Source organism: Anguilla anguilla, chromosome 6, assembly GCF_013347855.1.
Source record: "Anguilla anguilla isolate fAngAng1 chromosome 6, fAngAng1.pri, whole genome shotgun sequence".
In the NCBI taxonomy this organism is placed as follows: Eukaryota; Metazoa; Chordata; class Actinopteri; order Anguilliformes; family Anguillidae; genus Anguilla; species Anguilla anguilla.
In genome coordinates, this window is record NC_049206.1 from 17,572,809 (window position 1) to 17,592,157 (window position 19,349).

General features: G+C 45.2%; 1 protein-coding gene across 6 annotated transcripts in view; it reads right to left on the bottom strand.

The window, feature by feature from the left end:
- Positions 1-236: 236 nt before the first annotated feature.
- The window catches only part of LOC118230085 (myomegalin-like), a 68,218-nt gene continuing 49,105 nt past the window's right edge, over positions 237-19,349 (bottom strand). For 3 of the 6 annotated variants that reach the window (XM_035422831.1, XM_035422827.1, XM_035422826.1), the window contains 24 exons: positions 17,587-17,735; positions 16,623-16,834; positions 15,835-16,162; positions 14,966-15,140; positions 14,728-14,844; positions 13,518-13,977; positions 12,963-13,198; positions 12,420-12,474; positions 11,234-11,484; positions 10,336-10,470; positions 9,957-10,121; positions 8,719-8,994; positions 8,491-8,622; positions 8,028-8,144; positions 7,675-7,864; positions 7,200-7,324; positions 6,851-7,093; positions 6,629-6,730; positions 6,094-6,275; positions 5,695-5,838; positions 5,239-5,377; positions 4,575-4,621; positions 4,092-4,158; positions 237-2,680 (listed from right to left, as the gene is read on the bottom strand). In XM_035422831.1, the coding sequence (XP_035278722.1) occupies positions 2,535-2,680; positions 4,092-4,158; positions 4,575-4,621; positions 5,239-5,377; positions 5,695-5,838; positions 6,094-6,275; positions 6,629-6,730; positions 6,851-7,093; positions 7,200-7,324; positions 7,675-7,864; positions 8,028-8,144; positions 8,491-8,622; positions 8,719-8,994; positions 9,957-10,121; positions 10,336-10,470; positions 11,234-11,484; positions 12,420-12,474; positions 12,963-13,198; positions 13,518-13,977; positions 14,728-14,844; positions 14,966-15,140; positions 15,835-16,162; positions 16,623-16,834; positions 17,587-17,735 (4,193 nt within the window). In that variant the 3' untranslated portion in view covers positions 237-2,534. The remainder of the gene's footprint in view (positions 2,681-4,091; positions 4,159-4,574; positions 4,622-5,238; positions 5,378-5,694; positions 5,839-6,093; positions 6,276-6,628; positions 6,731-6,850; positions 7,094-7,199; positions 7,325-7,674; positions 7,865-8,027; positions 8,145-8,490; positions 8,623-8,718; positions 8,995-9,956; positions 10,122-10,335; positions 10,471-11,233; positions 11,485-12,419; positions 12,475-12,962; positions 13,199-13,517; positions 13,978-14,727; positions 14,845-14,965; positions 15,141-15,834; positions 16,163-16,622; positions 16,835-17,586; positions 17,736-19,349) is intronic. The other 3 variants (XM_035422830.1, XM_035422829.1, XM_035422828.1) reach the window with 3 other exon arrangements.

A 19,349-nucleotide genomic window follows, 5' to 3' on the forward strand; every position in this document is an offset into this window, starting at 1 on the left:
ATATTTAAATACTTGCTATGCAGATTCCATTCTTTTCTTTAAATGAACCCACACACTGTCAAAGTCTGAGTGTGAAATTTAAGCTCTGCTGTCATGGATATATTTTTTTGGTGTCTTTACCTAGGTGAAATGCCCACCCTCTCCATTTTACCCTACACTAGGCCTCTTGTAATGCCCTTGCTTTTAATATAGTGGCAGGTGTTCTGTTTCCCATTAACTCACACAGAGGCATGAGGAGTCCGGAGGTTTAGATTTTCTCGTTTTATTCCACTGAGCAAAAAAACCTTCAAAGCATCTTTTATTCATTACAACACACCCTGTCTTCAGTCAAGAGACAGGGCCTGGGGCCTATTTCAACGCTCACAAATGGTTTGTCTTTTCTAATATGCCCATGTTGAAAAGCTTGGCATCAAATCAAACTGGTGTGCGATTGCTATATACATATCATACAAGGTTATACCCACACAGAAAAGGCTTTACAATGCTGGTTTCATCTCTTAACGCAACAGGGCCACATAAGGAGAGCTTTGTTTAAGGCTATAAGGAGTACGTGGCACTAACAGAAACATATCATACTTGTATTATAATACTTGTTATAATACTTGTTTTGCTAACTTCCTGTTAAATCCAAAGAACGCTTAAGTTTGGGTCGAGCTCTAGTGCTCACTGATCCTTTGGGGGAAAATTGACCAGGTTGGCGCATGCTAAGGTTTTATTTTTTGATAAATACAATTCAGCCCAAAACTAAAGAAAGATAAACGTACTACATTGTCAAAGCCCTGTAAGCTAGCTGACTACCTAGAAGCCTGTATTTCATTCCAGCCAAATCTGTTTGAGGGCAAGACTACATATTATCAATTATAACACCGTGTGAGTGTGTGTCCTGAAATATGGACAATCTTAAAATGGCATAAGCATCAACACACACAACAAGGGGTCAACACCAAGCAGAAAATGGTTCACCCAGCACTTCAGTATTTGTCCTGGATGATGTTAAACATCTGAAAGAACATAAGGTATTGTTGGCTATTGCACTGCTACCCAGATATTTCATTTTCACATATATTAAATTGTCGCATCCTAATCACACACAAAAACACGAAAGTAATATAATAGAAAGCCATATTATGTACAACATCAAAATGCAGAAATATACAGCAAAAAGCAGAGAAGCAGCCAAGAAACAACTTTGTGTGACAGCATTACTGATTGTGAGATGAAGAACATCAATTTCACCACTTACCCTGCCAAAGTTTGCAACATCTTCATTTGAACATATGGAGAACATGTAACATCTATTCACAACTGTAACAGGAATGCTCTTTAAATCTGAACTAACACAAATCACTAAATTTAGAAGAACTACTGCATCCAGTTCTAAAAACACAAAAACATCATTTTAGGATTTGGAAAAAAAACAAATTACAATTTACAGCTAAAAGAATGTAATGTTTGGTCCTTACGTTAAAATAAATGCCATCTACTCAATATGGATTCAATTGGACCAAACATGTAATGGTTACCGAGTCTATCTAATCGCTGTCTGAGGATGGTCAAAATGGGTTTTCACCCAAAGACAGAAATGAATTGCGACAGTCGTGTCTGAATTCAGAGTCACGTGCAGCCTCCGTAATACTCATGGAAGATGCTAAATAAAAGGACGTTAGGAGTTCAAACTTTGGCAGTGTTGGTGATACGCATAAATGTATGACCGCAATACACGAATGTGCATTTCCATTCTACCTCCCAAAGCTACTTCTCCTAAAACTAGTATCTTATTTCTGTCAGTAGTGTTTCAGAATATTGCACTGACGGTCTTAGCCTTAGATTAAATACTTCAGTTTCAGTCAGGCAAAAGCTGGTGCGACCGAGCTGTCGGGCAAACAGCCAAACTTATTGCACATGCTCATCTAGAATGGACAGCCCTAATACTGAGTACATGCTGTTCTCTTCACAAAGGAGAGTGTCTTGAAATGGCAGCAAAACCATTCCCAGGCATTACTTGAAGAAAACAGAACATATAGAAATACTTTAATGTGAAAGAAAAATCTGCAAAATCCACTCAAATTTGTTTCCAATGTTTTCCAGGAAAAATAAATTTCCCCTCTACCAGCAGATTATCCAAGGTTTTAAAATGTCTTATCAATTTGAAAGTGAAATTGTCTTGAAGAAATGTTTCTGTGGTAGCAGATTCGAAGGGTAGCGAAGGAAACTTGTTGATATTTTAAGATTTTCTCTCCCCACCAACAAAGGTGTATACAACATAAAATTTTATCTTCCACTGGTTGGCCAGGTAAATAACATTATGGCAGGCCAGGGCACACACAGATGCATCACAAAGTCTTTCCCAAACTCAATTCCCATCTTCTTGTTCGCAAAGCAAAAGCAGATCATACCAGAGTCTCTATGGTATGCTTCTGAGAAAACAAAGCAGTTCGTCAAACATAGTTCAGCAAAAAGGCAAATGGGTCCTCCCCTCTTTAAGAGTGGTGTCAGTGTTGGAGGGTGGAGACACCGCTGGGTCTCCCGCTGGTTTAGTTTGTGGCCACTTGGAGTAGGCGCTGTCCCCCGCGCTTCCTGGCTGGGCGCTGGCTAGTCGCACCTCCGCCTGGTAGCCGGGAACGTGGGCTCATGATACCCCAATCAGGAGGCTGATCCCCGGCCCCTCTAAGGACCTCAGCTGGAGGGTGGGGAGGGGTGGGAGTGTGGGGCAGGAGAGACAGTGGGTGAAATATGCATATTTTCGTTACATTGCCTTCAGAGCCTGGGGCCAGAAAAAACTTACCTACCCAAATAAGCTCCATTTTTACCTGTCTGAATAAATGCCTTTCCACTCAGAGTGGACTGACACTCTTACCTTACCTATTTTAAACACCATATCCCCTTCTACCTTTGACTCCGCCAATTCTAGTCAGCGACAACTTCCATTTTCCACATGTGAAAAATAATAGCCCTCAATAGAAGTCTTGTTTCCTACTTTCGGTCTTTTTTGTTTGGTATGTTCAGTTTCCGGAGAGTCTGATGGCATTTTGAGCTTTACCTTTATGATAAAATAGTGCCCGCTAATGAGGACAGATGAGACAGAAGCAGAAAAAACAATGGAGTATATGCAAGAATGACGATTGAGCAATCAAGCAGGTTTTCTAATTCTTACATATTATTTTTGTAAACCATTTTAACTCCAAAATTTGGAAATCTAACGACTTGCACACACTCTAGTTAGGTACAGTAATGTTTGTGACATCCAGGAGAGATCTGCACTTCCATAAATACACATTGTACAGATAGGTTACTTGAGCACAAATTCCTGCCAGTTTACCCATGTTAACATCAGCATGCTGTTAGCAATTTGTTGTACAAATGGCAAACACAGTCACATAAAGTCATACAGGGAAATTACTGTATGCTTACTGTGGGGTGAGCATAATTGCAAGCTTTTTTGTGTTGCTGTGCTAATAGCACAGTAGCATTAGGCCATTTTCCAGTGCAAAAATAGCCCACCCGCCTACGGTTAGTTGAACTAAAAAATGATCTTGGAATGAAAGCCTGCCAGGATGAGCTTTCAGAATCACCAATCTGCTCTACCATTTGCTCTGCTTGAACAGCCTTCCCCCACAACATGTCCTTGGTACTTAAGTATTTAACGCTGTGGCCTGGCAGCCACCCACAGATGCCCAGCTGCTGTCTCCTTGTCTGACATGCTAATTCTGCTGGGACCACATAAACACCTTTACTGAAAGGCCATTCACTGCTGCCCAAAGTCCTTCAGCCCCTTTGGGAAGGCTCTCAAAAGTACGCCCTCCTACTATGGAAAGAATAAAACCCTTCATTTGTACCATTTCCTCAATTTGTAACACTGTATCTGAAGTACAGAACAGAAGCTGTAAAATAACTGAAGGAAAATGCATACCAGACCAGGCTGTCTTGTACAAAATCCCAATTGAGTGACATTTTGAAGCAACCCTGCATTACTGATTTGTAGTGTTCTGCCCTGTAGCAAGTGAGGAGATGAGTGGCAGGTGGCAGAGGCAAGCCAATGGGGGGGGGTGGGGGGGGGGGTTGTACAGACAGAGCAGGCCAGCATGCCATACCTTTAGCAGGGTAGGGGGAGGTAGAGGAAGAAGAGGAACTTAAGGAGGAAATCTTGAACTCATTCTTCTGGATTTACTCAGTGAGATAGAGAGAAGGGCAGAGAAACAGAAAAAGGATGAGGGTAAAAGAGCAAAAAGGGGGCAGCTACTGATGCCCCCATGGGTCCGGGACTTCGCCACCTGTCTTCTGGCCAGTAGCTGTGTTTCCATTAGAATTTTGGCCAAAAATGTTCACACAATTTTGGAAATATACACAAATTTTGTAATTGACATTCTGAAGGTGCATAAATTCACACTAATGGAAACACAGCATGTGATACATCCAATAACAAACCACCTCTTCCATCATTCTTTTAGTTACAAATAACAGAGAGAGATGCAACATAGAGTGATGGTGAATTTACTGTGGTGTAGTAATGGATATTCATTTGGCAATGACTCAAGTTTGGTAAATAATAAAGGTTGGAAATGACTGGGGCTCACCTGCAGATTTGATCGTGCTTTTTTCAGGACGTCACGTGTCCTGGACACTGCAAATAAAAAAGGAGAGGTTTGCTGTCAATCCAGACAACATAGGGGAGCCCAAGTGGAGTAGAGTTTCAGTGCAGAGCTGACCATTCCAGTATAGGCTTGAATCTCACTGGCTCATTTGTTAGCTCGTGATGGGGTACCCAGAGGATGTAAATATCCTCCAAGCGCATTACGTTGTCTAGCTGCAGTCACAACAAATGAGCTGAAAGCCCTGCTATCATCTGAAGAGGTTAGCGCCAGTCTTAGACCAGGACCTCTGTGATTACGGTGGATATGGTAGATGAGGAGTCCCACAAGGACTGGTAATTGGTGACAACTAAAACTTGGGAAAAAACTACGGAAGACCACCCGCCAAAAAAAAAGACACACATGCGAGTGCATGATAAGCAAGATACGACACAGAGTTAGTGACAAGTTGTAAAGACAAGTTGTAGATGGGGGTGAACTTTCTAATGCAAGATAAAGATCAAAGCCCAAACACCTACGTGCTTAAAACTGAAAGGCCCCTGTAATTAAAAATAGTCCAGTCAGCACATGCCACAGAAGCCCTGCCCATCACAGAAGCCTTGGAGTTTTACACTCATGTCCTATCACTAAAAAGATAGGCAACACTCACGTTGGCTGATGATAAAGCGCTCCATGCCCTCCTTGGTGCGGTTGGTGCTCCTGAGCCTCTCCACAGTGCCTTGCAGCACCTCGTCCTGCTTTGTGACCTGCAGCTTCAGGTTGTGCACCTCCTTCTGCAGGGCCTGCTCCTATGAACCACAGATACAGACTCAGGGAGCCTATAGGATCCTAACAGTACATACTCATAATACACAACACACAGTCAGTCACAGCAGAAAGGCACTCACCATCCTATACATATGCTCATTCATAATACATACAGCTACCTAGTCAAGCTAAATAATTATTTGTAGCTCATTTGATGACCTGCTGTCAATCACAATGCAAGCTATAGATATAAAGCAAGATGGTGATGCCTTATATCGAATCCAACAGTTCAAAAAAAACTAAAGAGGGCAGAAAGGCGGAGCAATGAGGAAAGGAAGGGGAGAAGATGCACTCTGACCTTTTGGACGTGCTGGGCGAGCCTCTCGCTATCGGGCAGCGCCGCCCTCCAGAACATCTTCAGGAGAGAGGCGGCCTCCTCCAGGATCTGCTGCAGGGTCTTGGCATCGGCCAGGAGGTCCGTCACGCCACCGTAGTCCGGAACCTGTGTGCCCGCACGGAAAGAAAGAGCACATGCAAGGACCCATATAAAATGTATTGTAGGTAGTATCACAAGTTTACGTTTCAGGACAATATGCCAGGAAAGACATGCTGTTTCAGGATCAGATCTTCCAACCCCAGTTTAAACCCAAAGCAGTCTGAATTGAACGTGGCTGCTGATCCAGGATCAGTTTTCTAAGGGCATATGGAATTTCTATCGTAATATTAGATTATCTCAACAAATGGCTTTGGTGTTCACCTCACTGGGGTCCAGATCCAGCAGTGCCCCCTTCATCTTGTGCACCAGCGCCTTCCCCTCCAGGACCTGCTGCCGGAGGGCGGTGAAGTCGTCCACGTGCCCCACGGCATGCCGCCCGTTCTTGTTGGCGAAGGAACCGTCCGGCGCCTCCCCTTCCAGGTCCGCGTGTGGGTCCAGTGCGTCTGTGGGAGACAGTGTCTGTCAGCTTCTGCAGGGCAGGATAGCCCCTTCCCCAAAAACAGTACATGTTAACTTTGCACAACACCACAAAATGCACTTTGTTCATTACGCTAGCATTACATTCATTCGTTTGTCAGAAGCTTTAGATTAGCCAAGATTATTATGGCAAATACCAGCAGACACAGTAGACATTCAGCGCAGGGCTAAAGGCTCAGCAGCTACACAAACAAGTGAAACGAGACGTGACTTGCACAAATATTTGCGACAATACTCTTCGTAGTGTTAGCCACACCAAAGACCCTGTGAGCCAGGTTAATGAAAGAGCAGTAATGAGCGTGTGAGGTCAGAAGCACACCGTTGGCAGTGAGTTGGGGGTCCTCCAGGCCTGTGAGTGAGGCGTAGGGGGACGCACTGTTAAACAGCCCTGTGTCTCTGACAGGCGGAGAGGGCGCGGGGTCTGGGGGAACGGAAGCAACAGGATGTGAGTGAAGCACAGACGGACCACCCAGCGAGCGGAAGAGAGCGAAGCGGTGGGGGGTGCGTAGAGACGCCCCGTCCCGTCCCCGCGTCGCCTCACCATGGAACAGCTGCCTCTTGTAGACGCCGTCCCGCTGGGGGCTGACCGGGATGGTGTGGGGCCGACGGTCGCCGCGGGCGACGACGACGGCCCCGCCCAGCTGCTGCTCCAGCTGCGCGCGCAGGGCGCCGTTCTCCTGCACGCTGCGCTCCAGCTGCGCCCGGAGGCCGCGGACCTCCACCAGCAGCTCCCCCAGCTCCTGGGACGACGGTGTCCCTGGGTACGTCAGCTCACCCCCGTACCCTACAGACAGGAAAAAGTCCTCTGAGAGACATTCACATTCAGGTGACTGCGTTTATGTGTGATTTTCATGTCCGGTGGTCCAGGCTAACACTCTCTAAGGGCTCACCTGAGTAGGGGTTCTTGCCGCTCCTGCACATGCGGTCGTACACCTGCAGCTCGCACTGCAGTGAGTGCAGGAGCCTGCGGCTCTCCGATAGCTGCTGCTGCAGCAGGTTCACCTCATGGTGGAGCCTGGAGAGAGAGACATCCGTCCAGTCACTCAAAATACACAACGCATACAGTCACAGTATACAATTCCCAATATATCTGTCACAGTACATTAAAAAAACATTCACTTAGTTGAGTAACCTCTGTTTCTGTAACAGCAGTATATACACTTGTAATATGGTCACATTAATACATACAGTACAGTCATGAGCAACAGTCACTCACAGTACATAGCGACTTAATAAAATATTGACACAGAGCAGATAGTTAATCACAGTCTGCAGTCATTCCTAATAGAGTTACAGCACTCAGTGTTATACGGTGTAAAGTATGACGGCAGTGTGTGAGCGTTTGTACAGCGGGAGCTGCTTTACCGGTTGTTGTGCTCCTGGCTGGTCTGCCGTTCCTGCTTCAGCTGCTGGATCTCCTGGCCCTGCTGGCAGCCATGTGCCTGCAGCCTCCTGACCTCCTCCCTCCACTCCTCCACCTCCAACTCCACCTCCTTCAGCTGTGCCCGCCCCATCAGCACCTCCTCCTGAAGGTGCTCCACCTCCTTGCAGCTATCTGGAATCCACATATGGCTTCAGTGTGTGACAGATAACATAATGGGAGGTGTTGTCCAGAACTGGAGATTTTTGAAGAGTGCTAGACAAGCTATAAAAAAATAAAATAAATCCCATTGTATAATAACCTGGCTTTAAGCAAAGGGGGACACAGTTTCCAGTACCTCTGCTAGCCTGCAGCCGGGCCTGAAGAGCCAGAACCTCCTCCTTCAGGGCTCGATTCTCATTGGTCAGCTGGCTGAGAGACTCCAGCCCTTGGATGTAGATATTTGTGGGTGCTCCTGTGGTATAGAGCATGCTCAGTGAGAGAGGGTTCGGTCTAATTGTAAATTCACACTTTGCCGAAAAATCCATTGTCAGATAGATTGTCATTTTCTCCCTCATCCTCTGGCTGGATAGCTACAGGACTACAGTTCAATGCAAAAGGAAAAAGGTCTGTTCCTTCTATGCCTTCCACAACACAGTTGCCAGCTGTAGCTTTTTCCAGTTATCCTTGACAACCTGATGTTGGTCCTACACAGACTTTTGGAAGCAGTGGCATATTTTCTGTCTGACCACAGAATTATGATTTTTGCATTGTCTAATAGAACAGACCGCTCAGTTATTTTCCTTTTTAAAACCTCTTACCGCTGTTTCGGCCCACTGAGGCCAGCCTGTCTTCCAGCTGCTGTCTCAGTCGCTCGTTGGTGCGAACAGAGTCCTCCAACTGCTGCCGCAGTCCCCGAATCTCCCTCAGGTGTTCCTCGATTAGGTCAGTACCTAAGATATGGGGCGGGAACCGGGGTGGCATCAGTGTAAATCCCACCCCACTATCACACTCACACATGAAGCTCAGTTAAGGAAATGGGGCAGCACCTGTGTAATTGGTACCAGACCGATAGCCAGATGATCCAGAGGAGATTGTGCCATAAGTACCAGCCTTCACTGGCAGACTGGCATGGGGCGCTTCCCACAATGCACTGTTCTCCAGCACATCCACGTCCCCCTTCAAGGTGGCGCTCCTGTCAGTGCTGGTGAGCTGGGGCTGGCGAAAGGCCTGATGGGATAGAGGTAGGTAGCTGGAGAGCTCAGGGTAGGAGTGGGCATCTGGGGGTAAGTCCGAGAGCGCCTTCATATGAGGCACACTGAAACCTGGGGTCAAAAGACAAAAATGATCATTGGTGAGAGAAAGTGAATTCAGAGTGCATTAACCCCATTTTGTTTCATAGCAGCACTGCAAAATGCCAAACAAAACAATGTATATTTGCATATTACAAAATATATGGTGACATATATAGCATTAATATTTCCTAATATAGTTTGCACATCATCTAAAATAAACAGAAAAACGTAATACTAACAATATTTGGTTGGAGCATATAATGTTTTAAAATTCGGACGTCAAATCGGCAAACATAAAATTGTGTGGGTTTTATACGAGAGTTCTTATGTAAACACATGAACACCGTCCGACCATGCAATGGAAAGCCATGCATGTACACACTGAGGGAGAACCAGAGGAAGCAGTACCCATCTAGCATCTCCACTTTCTTGATGACCAATGCACTTTTTTTGAGGTCTCTGGTCTGGTCATTTTCATTCCCTACTCAATGCATTAAAGTGCATTTTAAGAAAGGGCACAAAGAGCCTGGTAATGGCACCTGTTTAAAGGTGCATCCATTTAGAAGACAATGTAACTTATCCTTAATCTATGTATCTCAATTACTGGGGAGAATTGTTGTGAATGATAAAAATGAATTGACATAATTTGACATAATGATATCTCAAGGTAAGCAATGTTGTCTCCATGTACCTTAGTACAATACAATTACACTCACACCACAACTGTAGAATGAACATAGAAGTGGAACTCCTTTTGCCATGCAGAACCATCGTTTACAACGAGGAAGGAAATGATAAATACCACAGCCAATCACAGTAAGGATTATTTTGTGTCTCCAGGTGGTGACAGGCTGGGTTTCTGAGCACTTGGTTCTAGGAACATCTCTGGTGGTCAGTCTTAGCATCGAGGGAGTGAAGCATGCAGAACAGGGTGCGAATGATGCGGATGACATTCACACTGTGATCATGCTAGCTCATCAACGGCTGCTCACTTTCTCCCAGCTCTTTCTGCAGTATCTCAAGCTCCTGGTGAATGTCGCCCAGGGAGAATCCCCCGGGTCCCACGAGGGGAGAGCGGGGGTCAAAGGGTGTGAGGTCAGGGCAGTAGCGGGTCAGGGGGACGGGGAGAGAGCTGGACACGGGCCCAGAATACAGGCCTGGGGGGAGGAGGATGAAACAAAAGGGACAAAGACATTTTTACATTTAGGAAGCAGTGACCATAGGCTGAGCTTCCCAGAGAATCCAGAATTCCAGGTTCACACTGCAAAGCTTTTGAAAGAAACCAAGGCTGGTTGTAAAGAAGCAGGTTAGTTATAGTGCTGATTTGACAACGTTGGCACGCCTGTCACCAGCATTCCCAGCCTGACCTACCTTCTTGGACCTGAGTCTTCACTGGGTCATGTGGTGTACTGGGACAGCTAGCAGATGACTGAACTCCGTGAGATGCAGTGGTGGGTGATGGGATAGCTATGTGCTGTGATGGAGTGCCATTTTTGGGAGGTGAATCTGGAAGAAAAGGATGGAGGTTGAGGAATGGCAAAGTGGCAATGAGGTGGGGCATGTGATTATGACCTTAATGTGACAAAGACACAAAGTAACAAAACTGTTTAAATATGTTCTCCTTTCAGTTTTCAGGGTACATCGCATTGCATTGCTGTCATATAGACCACGGGTAGGCAAACCTGAAGTGCCAGAAATCTGTCTGGTTTTAGTCACTCTGATCTCCTGACTGAATATTTTAATTAAGATTAGAGCCTGAGCACTCAGTCTATTCAGAGTATTCACTTTTATTCATGAAGCATAACAACTGATCTAATTATGCAGTTAGGATAGTCATAAAATCAAAATCATATGTGGCACTCTAGGACAAAGACTGTCTACCTCTGATTTAAATGATTCTCCAGAGCGAATTAAAATACAAATCACATAAGTGCCTTCCAGTTAGTTCGTTTTAATTTATAAAATCTTTATTTAACCAGGTAGGTCAGCTGAGAACTCAATTTATCTTGTTTAATAAGAGCAGCAGTGTGACAGCAGCAGAGAAGTATAATTACAGGACAACTAGGATTGCGTAACAATGAAGGGGGAAGAGTGATGATAATGTTACTGAAGATGACAAAAACATGTGATGGTTGATGGTTACCTTTCACCTTCCTGCACATAAAAACAGTTCTCTCTGGATTACACGAGTGTGAATGCACATTTGCTGTTGCTACCTTCTAAAAGTGTGTGTATGCATGTGTGTGTGTGTGTGTGCGTGTGTCACTACCTGTGATCTGCATGTGCCCTGCTCGCGCACTCCGTTCCTCCGGCACATACTCGCTGGGGCCCTCCATGTCTGAGCATAGCTCCAGGTCCTCATTGGTGGAGCCCTGCTCGTCTGACACGAAGGAGGTTCTGTCTGATTGGTCAGTGGATTCGGACAGGGCGTGACCACTGGAGGGCGTATCTGCGTGCTGCTGAAGCTTGGTGTGAAGGGACTCGATGATCTTGTCCTTCTGCTGGAGCTCCTTACTCAGTCTGGATGGAAGACCGAGGACACATAGCCAAAACAAGCTCAGCATGAGGCACAAGATCAACACAAGGTAAAATGAGACACAAGGTCAAATGAAGACTGTGTGTATTATTAAAATAAAAACTCCAAGTAAGTTTTTCGTATGACTGACTACCAATTAGTACTACCTCATTACAACAGGAAAATGAGAATCAACGACTAAATAATTGGTATGTCAAGCAAAATAAATTACTTTTTCCAAATTACTTTGGGTCTTTGTACAAGAAACAGCAGAAATTTGGATCTGGCACTTTACTTTTCTGTAATTGATAGAAATTTTCTCTTCACACCACATTTTTACAACTGCATTACAATTTAAATTGGACCCGGGGACAGGAAAAACTTCAAGAACACTTTGAGCATCAGCAAGATACATAATTTTAATCCATACCCTCTCATTTGAAAAAAATGTGATAAAAGGCGAAGTGAGTATTATAACTGGTTGTTATGTAAGTGGCAGTAAACATTGATTTGGGGATATGACAAACCAAATAACTGCTGCATGCACTGAAAGGGTTAAATGAGTGCCCTGAGTTGAGGCTGCAGTCCTCTCACTGCCCTTCCCATGGGGGGGGGGGGGGGGGGGGGCAGGAATTGAAAATGCCATCAGGTGGAGAAGGGGTCCACACAGGGGTTAAAGCATGCCAGTAGCCAACAGTGGGAGAGTTTTTCTAGGTCAAGCCCAGAAAAGAATTTAAAGCAGATATATTCTATGTACTGACCAGTTAGTTATTCATCCCAAATAAATATAGAAAACCACTTTGAGGTAAAGTAGGTGGTAAAGGTAGCCATTGTGATTCTATATGCAAAGACCAAGGTCCAGGTCCAACATTGCCTGATCTGTACATAGAATATCTTTGTTGAGACATCCTCTTGTAGGTTGACCTTTTTGGAAACTCACCGCAGCGCAAGCAGCTCATGGCCCATTTTGTCATCAGGGAGTTCTGAGCGATCCCCTGAGAGCAAGAGGAACACAGTCACTTCCCCACAACCCACAATGCACTGCTTCCTCAAGCTACTTCAAGTTTCATTTTACACTAGATGTCTGTATCAAAACAGGAGTACACACAGTAAATATAGGAAGCACAAACAACACAGAACTGCTTTTTTGACCTTCAGACAAGGATATGTGAAATACTGCTGTTTAACATGTATAGTTATTTTTAAAAACTAAAGCTCTTCAGTCCATCCCTACTGAAAGTAGTCTATGTGTATAATTTCCTAAACAAACTATTCGATATAAAAACAGATTTTTTCTGATAAAAACACAAGTAATAGGTTCTTAATATATGACCAAATATACATTACATAACCTCAATTACTTATTGCAACTTTCAATCTTGATATGACTATCAATACTTATGCTGTCCAATTTATTATGCAACATATGCACAAGTCTGCATATGTTGGAGCTGACAATGCATGTTGGGAGGAGGGCACTCACATCCGCTGATCTTGGTGCCAACGCGCTGTGCCAGCGCGATGCTCTGCGCCAGCTGCTGCCGGAAGCTCTGGCCCATGTAGTAGTCGATGTCGTTGGCGCGCAGCAGCTCCTCGAAGGCCTTGGTGGTGTCGCCCAGGTGCTGGGACAGGATGTGGCACACGCCCCGGCCCTCCCGCATCGCCTGCCGCAGGTGAGACAGCTCGCGGGCCTGCGCCTGGATCAGCGTGTTGTACTTCCTGTCCGGGAGGGGAGCAAATCGGAAATATGCTCTATAGAACATCACGTCAAGTACAAAATTTGCTGACAGTATTACTTATTGAATGGTTTGCCAGTTGATGTTACTGGGGGGACCTGGGAGACTCCTGTAACTACTGGAAGACTAGGGCTGTCTGAAATGCTTTCTATTCCAATCAGCCCCTCTGTAAGGGTGCCATAGGAGTTATGATGTTTGATGATGAGAACTGGCCTTTCAGCTCATCACGCATTTAAAATTGAGTAATGAATTCAGCTTTTCACTGAGGGCCCTTGGGAGGTGGAATGGGATGCAGTACCCACCCTGGCCAGGTGGCGGATTTGGGGTCCTCTGCAACGCTCTTGCCCTCCAGCTTGGAGCTCTTCAGCTGGGCCTCCAGAGAGGCCACGCGGGACACCAGCTCCCTGAGGGCCCGGTTGGGGCGCGGTTCGGGGGCGTGGCCCGGGCCGTCCGACTGCCAGCCCTCGTCCTCTTCGGCGGCGCTGTGGGCGGGCGACGGCTGGAAGCTCCAGTTGACCTTGCGCGGGCGCTCCAGGCTGGAGGCGTAGTCGCTGGTGGCGGAGAGCGAGCGCACGCGCGCCTGCAGGTTGCGCACGGCCTTGGTGGAGCGGGAGAGCTGGGCGCGCAGGTCGCGGACGTGTCTCCGGAGCGCCTCCACGTCCTCGTCCTCCTGCCCCGTGCCGGGGTCCCCCTTCCCCCACCATCGCGCCCCGTGCACCTGCTGCCCCGACAGGCTGGTGCACATCTCCAGGTCGTCAAACTCTGGAGAATGGTTCAGAAACAGTGTCAGTTGAGAGGCCTGCACCATTACAGCTTGCTAGCCCCCCACACACTATTAAACCAATCTCTACATGAAGTTTAAAATGAACATTAACTGAACAGCTCAATTTTCATTCAGTTTTACCTTTATCACTTCCACCCTGTTTACAATATTTAGCCTGTCCTCTTCATTGCAATAAACCATCAGTTAAAAAGGCACACACAAGCATGCAACTCTAAACTGCCTGTGAAACTACTGCCAATTATGCATCACTCCCAATTGTATGGATTCAAGGGAAATCCAGCACTGGAAAGGAAAGGATTTAAAAATCTTATTTCTTATTATATCCTTAATTATACTGTTCTTTTAATTTATACCATCTAAAAACACATTTATTATCAGAATCTTAATATTGCACTTGCAAAGGGTATATTAACAGTGTAGTAGCACCCTCTAGTGTGCATTCAGGAAACTTCTAGCATTACAGAAACCTTTAAATTTACTATTGAAGGCAGTCAAAGGAAAATCCAGAAGGGCTGCAGTGCCTGCTGGTATTTGTGGCTTTTATTTTAGGCAGCAGAAAAGTAAGGCCTTGAGATCAAGGTGTGTGGATTCTTTAGCCTATCAATGACTTAAATGAATCATTGCTTGTGAAACACGTTGAGAACCGGCAGACACCGCTGGATTCTGACACCTGTCATCTCTAAAGTTTCCCTTTTTTCGCTCTGAGTGTGACAGGTTAACATCCTCACCTGGGCTGCTGGTGTCTTCTCTCTCCGCCTCGTTCTCACTGCGGCCACAGGTCTCGTATCCCAGATCCTGCAGGTCCACTTGAACCTGCTTACTGGCCTGCTCCACTGACGTCTCAGCTGAGGGAAATCAGCCAATAACGGCCGTCAGCGGCTTCACAGACATGCTCACTTTCACCAATGAAGGCATATTTCAATGTGAACAAATATGCTGTACTGCTGTATAGGGAATTTCACTCACTCAGAAGCTCTCTGTAGTCCTTCAGCTGCTCCGCCTGGGCCTGAACTGTGGCCTCTGACACCATCAGCCTCTCCTGCAGATCCCGGCTCTCCTGCCTGCTCAGAGCCAGCTCCGACCGAAGCCCCACCTCCACCTGCTCCCACGCCCCGCGCCTGCTCCTACCAGGCTCCTCGTCCTGCATCACATGACCGATCACTTGAGGAGGCTCTCAGGAGGACACACACAAACACGCACATCGCTACTCTCAGTTCGAACATGATGCCCCGCACACTGTGTAATTGCTGAGGTATCATGGGTTAGAATAGAGCACTGTGTGCTACATTCCTGTGTGGAATCAGCTGATGGTCTGCCTGTGTCCTCCTGTCTCCCATTGGTCAAGCACTGAAGTATAGTGTCTAGCTCTGAGAACACTCACTGAGAACATACAAAGACTGGCTATAAAAATAACTCAAGAACCTCCTTGAACTAATGCTACCTCAACTTAAATAGTAAGCGAGGGATGAGAAAAAGAAAAAAGAGTGAGGCAGAGGGAGAGAAAGACTCTACACAAGGAAGACAGACCTAGAAATAAGCACAGTTAAGCTACTGCTCAGAGCTATGTGAATGAATAGGACTTATTCATTGCAGCATGTGTAACAGCCTTATTGTGTAAAAATAACTAAGAACGCATGTTAACATACCACCAGAGGGATGAAATCCTCAAGAATGCAAATAATCTTTTTTTCCTTTTTATCGTAAATGTACCCAATTGAAGTTTCCTGTGCTGATGCCATGTTGACATGCAGACACAGTTCATATGTCTAACTGGATTTAAGGTGAATGCAGTAGGTTTGATAACTGGCAGAGAGACATTCGGTCAGAACTCTTACCTGTGCAAGTGAGGGATGTGTGTGACAAGGGGATGGCAGACCCCCCCGGTCCTGAGACAGAGGCCGGGTGCACCTCCTCTTCCCCTGCCCGTCCTGCAGCGGAACTTTTGGGGCTCCACGTTTGCCCTGAGCCGGCCCCGCCTCCTCACCAGCCCCCGTGGGCTCTGGTCCCGGGATGCCGTTGTCCTTCCCCGTCACCGTGGTTACACCCCCACTGCTGACACTGCTCAGTCCACCCGTCACACCTTGCTCCCACCCTCTGCACGTCACATGACCCGCTGCCTTTTTCAGCTCGCTGTTCTCCAGCTGCATGTTCAGGAGTGAGGTCCTGGAGACCAGAACACAACCGGCATTCACCACACAAATGGACCACACTCCCCTTACGATAAAGTACAATGAACATATATATATATATATATATATATAAAATGCAGACTTTTATGTAATAAATGTTATATGAATGTTATGTTATATTATGTACAATAATTATATTCCTAATTTGATTCACATAATACAGACACATATGTGCATTTTTACACAGCGTCTTTCCATGGAACAAATGCCCATGCAACCCATAATCCGGTTGTGTCTGTTTCATGGGTTTCACTCAGATAACACTGCCCTCCACATCAGGTGCCCTAACGCCTAAGATACAGTACATGCTCTCTATATGCCAGTCAACTGGAGAGATGGCACACAACAACTCTTATTGGACCACACAAGGTGTAAAATACATGAAGTAATATCACATGAAACCCCGGAATACCTGCGGTTTTTGGGTTTCGTACCTCATCTGGGACAGGGAGGCGAAGCCGGCCTTCTCCAGCTGTGCCTTCAGCTCCCCCAGCTCCCGCTCCACTGCCCTCTTCTGCTCCAGCAGCTGCTGCACCTCCACCCGCCACTCAGCCAGGCCCCGCCCATCCACTGCTGCACTCTGGGATAGCATCCTCTTCTCCGGACCTTGGCGTGGGTCCTCCTGCTTGCAGACAACCCCAGAATCCTGCCCAGGCACAATTTTAACGGTTCAATTATGAATTTCGCCCCAAAGACAGGGTGTAACCTTTTTTTAAAAAAGAAATTTCTGTAAATTTAAGAAATAACACCACCTCTTCAGAAATCTTATAAATGGATTTTTTTTTTGTTTTATATCAATTCCCTTTGGATAATTTTATATTCTTCAGCAAAAAATGTAAAAAAAAATGAAAGTGAAAGCAAAAACAATAGAAAGCTGCAGCCCAGGGAACTCTACTCCTCACAATCACCGATAAAACAATCAGCTTTTCATAGTAGCAGTCAGAATGTATTCAAAGTGATTCACTCCACAGGAATGAAAATGCTATGTGGTTATTTGGGAACTGAATCCCTTTGTACCACTGTGATTTGAATAAGGATGGGCCATATTGTACTGTAATACCGTAATACAGAAGAAATTCCTCAAGGGATTAAAGTTTCTCAAATAGTAGCTAATACATGTGTCTTCCAGTAGAAACATCTCCATATGTTCCCTTTCCTTAGCCTTGCATTCACAAATATGGCACAATATGACAATTAAATTGATATAATTTGCAATTTAATATATGACCCTTAATGTCATAGAAACAGGTGGCATCTTTTTAAAAACCAAGGAATTTGCAACTCTCCAGAGGGAATGTTTTGCAATCTGATACTTTCAAAATACAATTAAAAAACAAGTAGCATCAAGCTAGGGCAGTAGTGGGCAAAGTAGTGAACATAAGTGAGCAGTATGTTCACCATTGTAGTGGCCAGGGTTCGAGCTGTCAGTTTGCTGTCTTCTTCCTCAATGCTGTCTGTGAATTCACTGCTGCCATCTTCTTCTTCCTCCTCCTCCTCCTCCTCCTCCTCCTCTTCCTCCTCCTCCCCTTCCTCGTCTGTACTGAGCTCTGGGGAGATGGCAGGTAACTGGTTAGCTTGAGCCTGTCTAACAACCTTCCACAGGGCCTAACCCCCTGCCTATGTCTGCTCAGAGACGGCTCATGCAAAAAAGCCTACGCTCCAGTGAGTCTCCTTTTGCTCCCCTATGTTGGAGCTCAGAGCACTCGCAAAGGAGTTTTGAGGTGTCGCTGACATAATCAAGTCTGGTACACAGCTTTTCTGCAGCAGGCGATGGTTCAACACAAAGGAATTAAATTAAAATTTTCTCTATTTAAAAAAATAACAAAAACAACCGGAGAAAAAACTACTACCATAAAAGTGCTATTCTCAAAATGCTGGGAAAGTAGTTCCAGCAGGAACTCAGGAGTTACATAAGCTGCAAGCTTTTATGGCCCTCGGACAAGACCCTGTCCTGCTTCCAATTAGAAAATCCACTAGCAATGCATTATGGGAAGTACAAAACAGATTTATTGAACAGACCCTCTACAGAGCACCAAAAGAATGAACTCAAATAGTTAGCAGACCTTGTTTGGATTTCTGAACTGTGATGATTTCAGTTGTCATTTAAATGCACCATGGGAACAACTTCACAAGACCACTGACTTGTTCATGACAAGGTTTTAGCAATCAAATGATGTGGGTTTACTGACTAAAATGGATTATGGACCTTTTAACAAAACGCTACTGAGATCACAGAAGAGAGGAAAAGTTTGCCATTGTTCTAAGCAGCTGCTCCCTCTACCAAATTTCAGCTTGTATTAAAAGATCAAAGCCCTCTCAGGACAAAAAGGACTTTTCTTTTTCTTTTGGATCAACCAGGTCCTCAGCAGAACAAAAGCGGGGCAATACAGTCCTTCAGATCCTCTGGCTTTGATTATCTCCCAGCACTCCGATTGGTCCTTGACGCTGTTTCGTCAGGAAGTGGGTATACCAGGAACAATAAAAGGATTATGGGAGGCAGGACTGTTGGGAGTGGTGCACTGTGGAGTTGAGCACTTCTCCCCTTACAGCTGGGTGCGTGTGCAACAAGTCTGTCTAACTTTCTAACAAAAGTTTGGTTGCGTCACATCTCTCCATTTTGTTGTCAATGCATATACTTCCTTCCATATACTACTTGTACAGGAGAGAGCAAATACATTAAGATACTCTCACCGCAAGCATTAATACCATTCACCTAGAGAACCTTAAGTGATACTTTGGGCTGGGGTGGGAGGACACTTTAAAGCATGTGTATTAATTTACAACAGAAAAGGCACCCTGGTACCTGATATACATTTCCATTATAAGTTTAATTCATTAAAATCTTTATCCTTAAAGTTTTTCAAATACATTCTTCAAGGTGCCCTATTTTAATGAATATGAGAACAATTAATACTATTATTCTTCAGATCTTTAAACATCCTGAGGATGTAAATGTATTCTAAAACACATGGTGACAATTGTGTGCTATAGCAATATACCTAAACAGCAATATACCAACAGATGGTAGGTAATATATTTACTTTCTAATATGAATGTGTTGGTATGTGATATTTATACAACCCAGCTAATGAAATTGAAACCTTTTCTCTGTATGCTGACTGCCATTAATTACAGGTGATATATCAATGCTGCAATACATA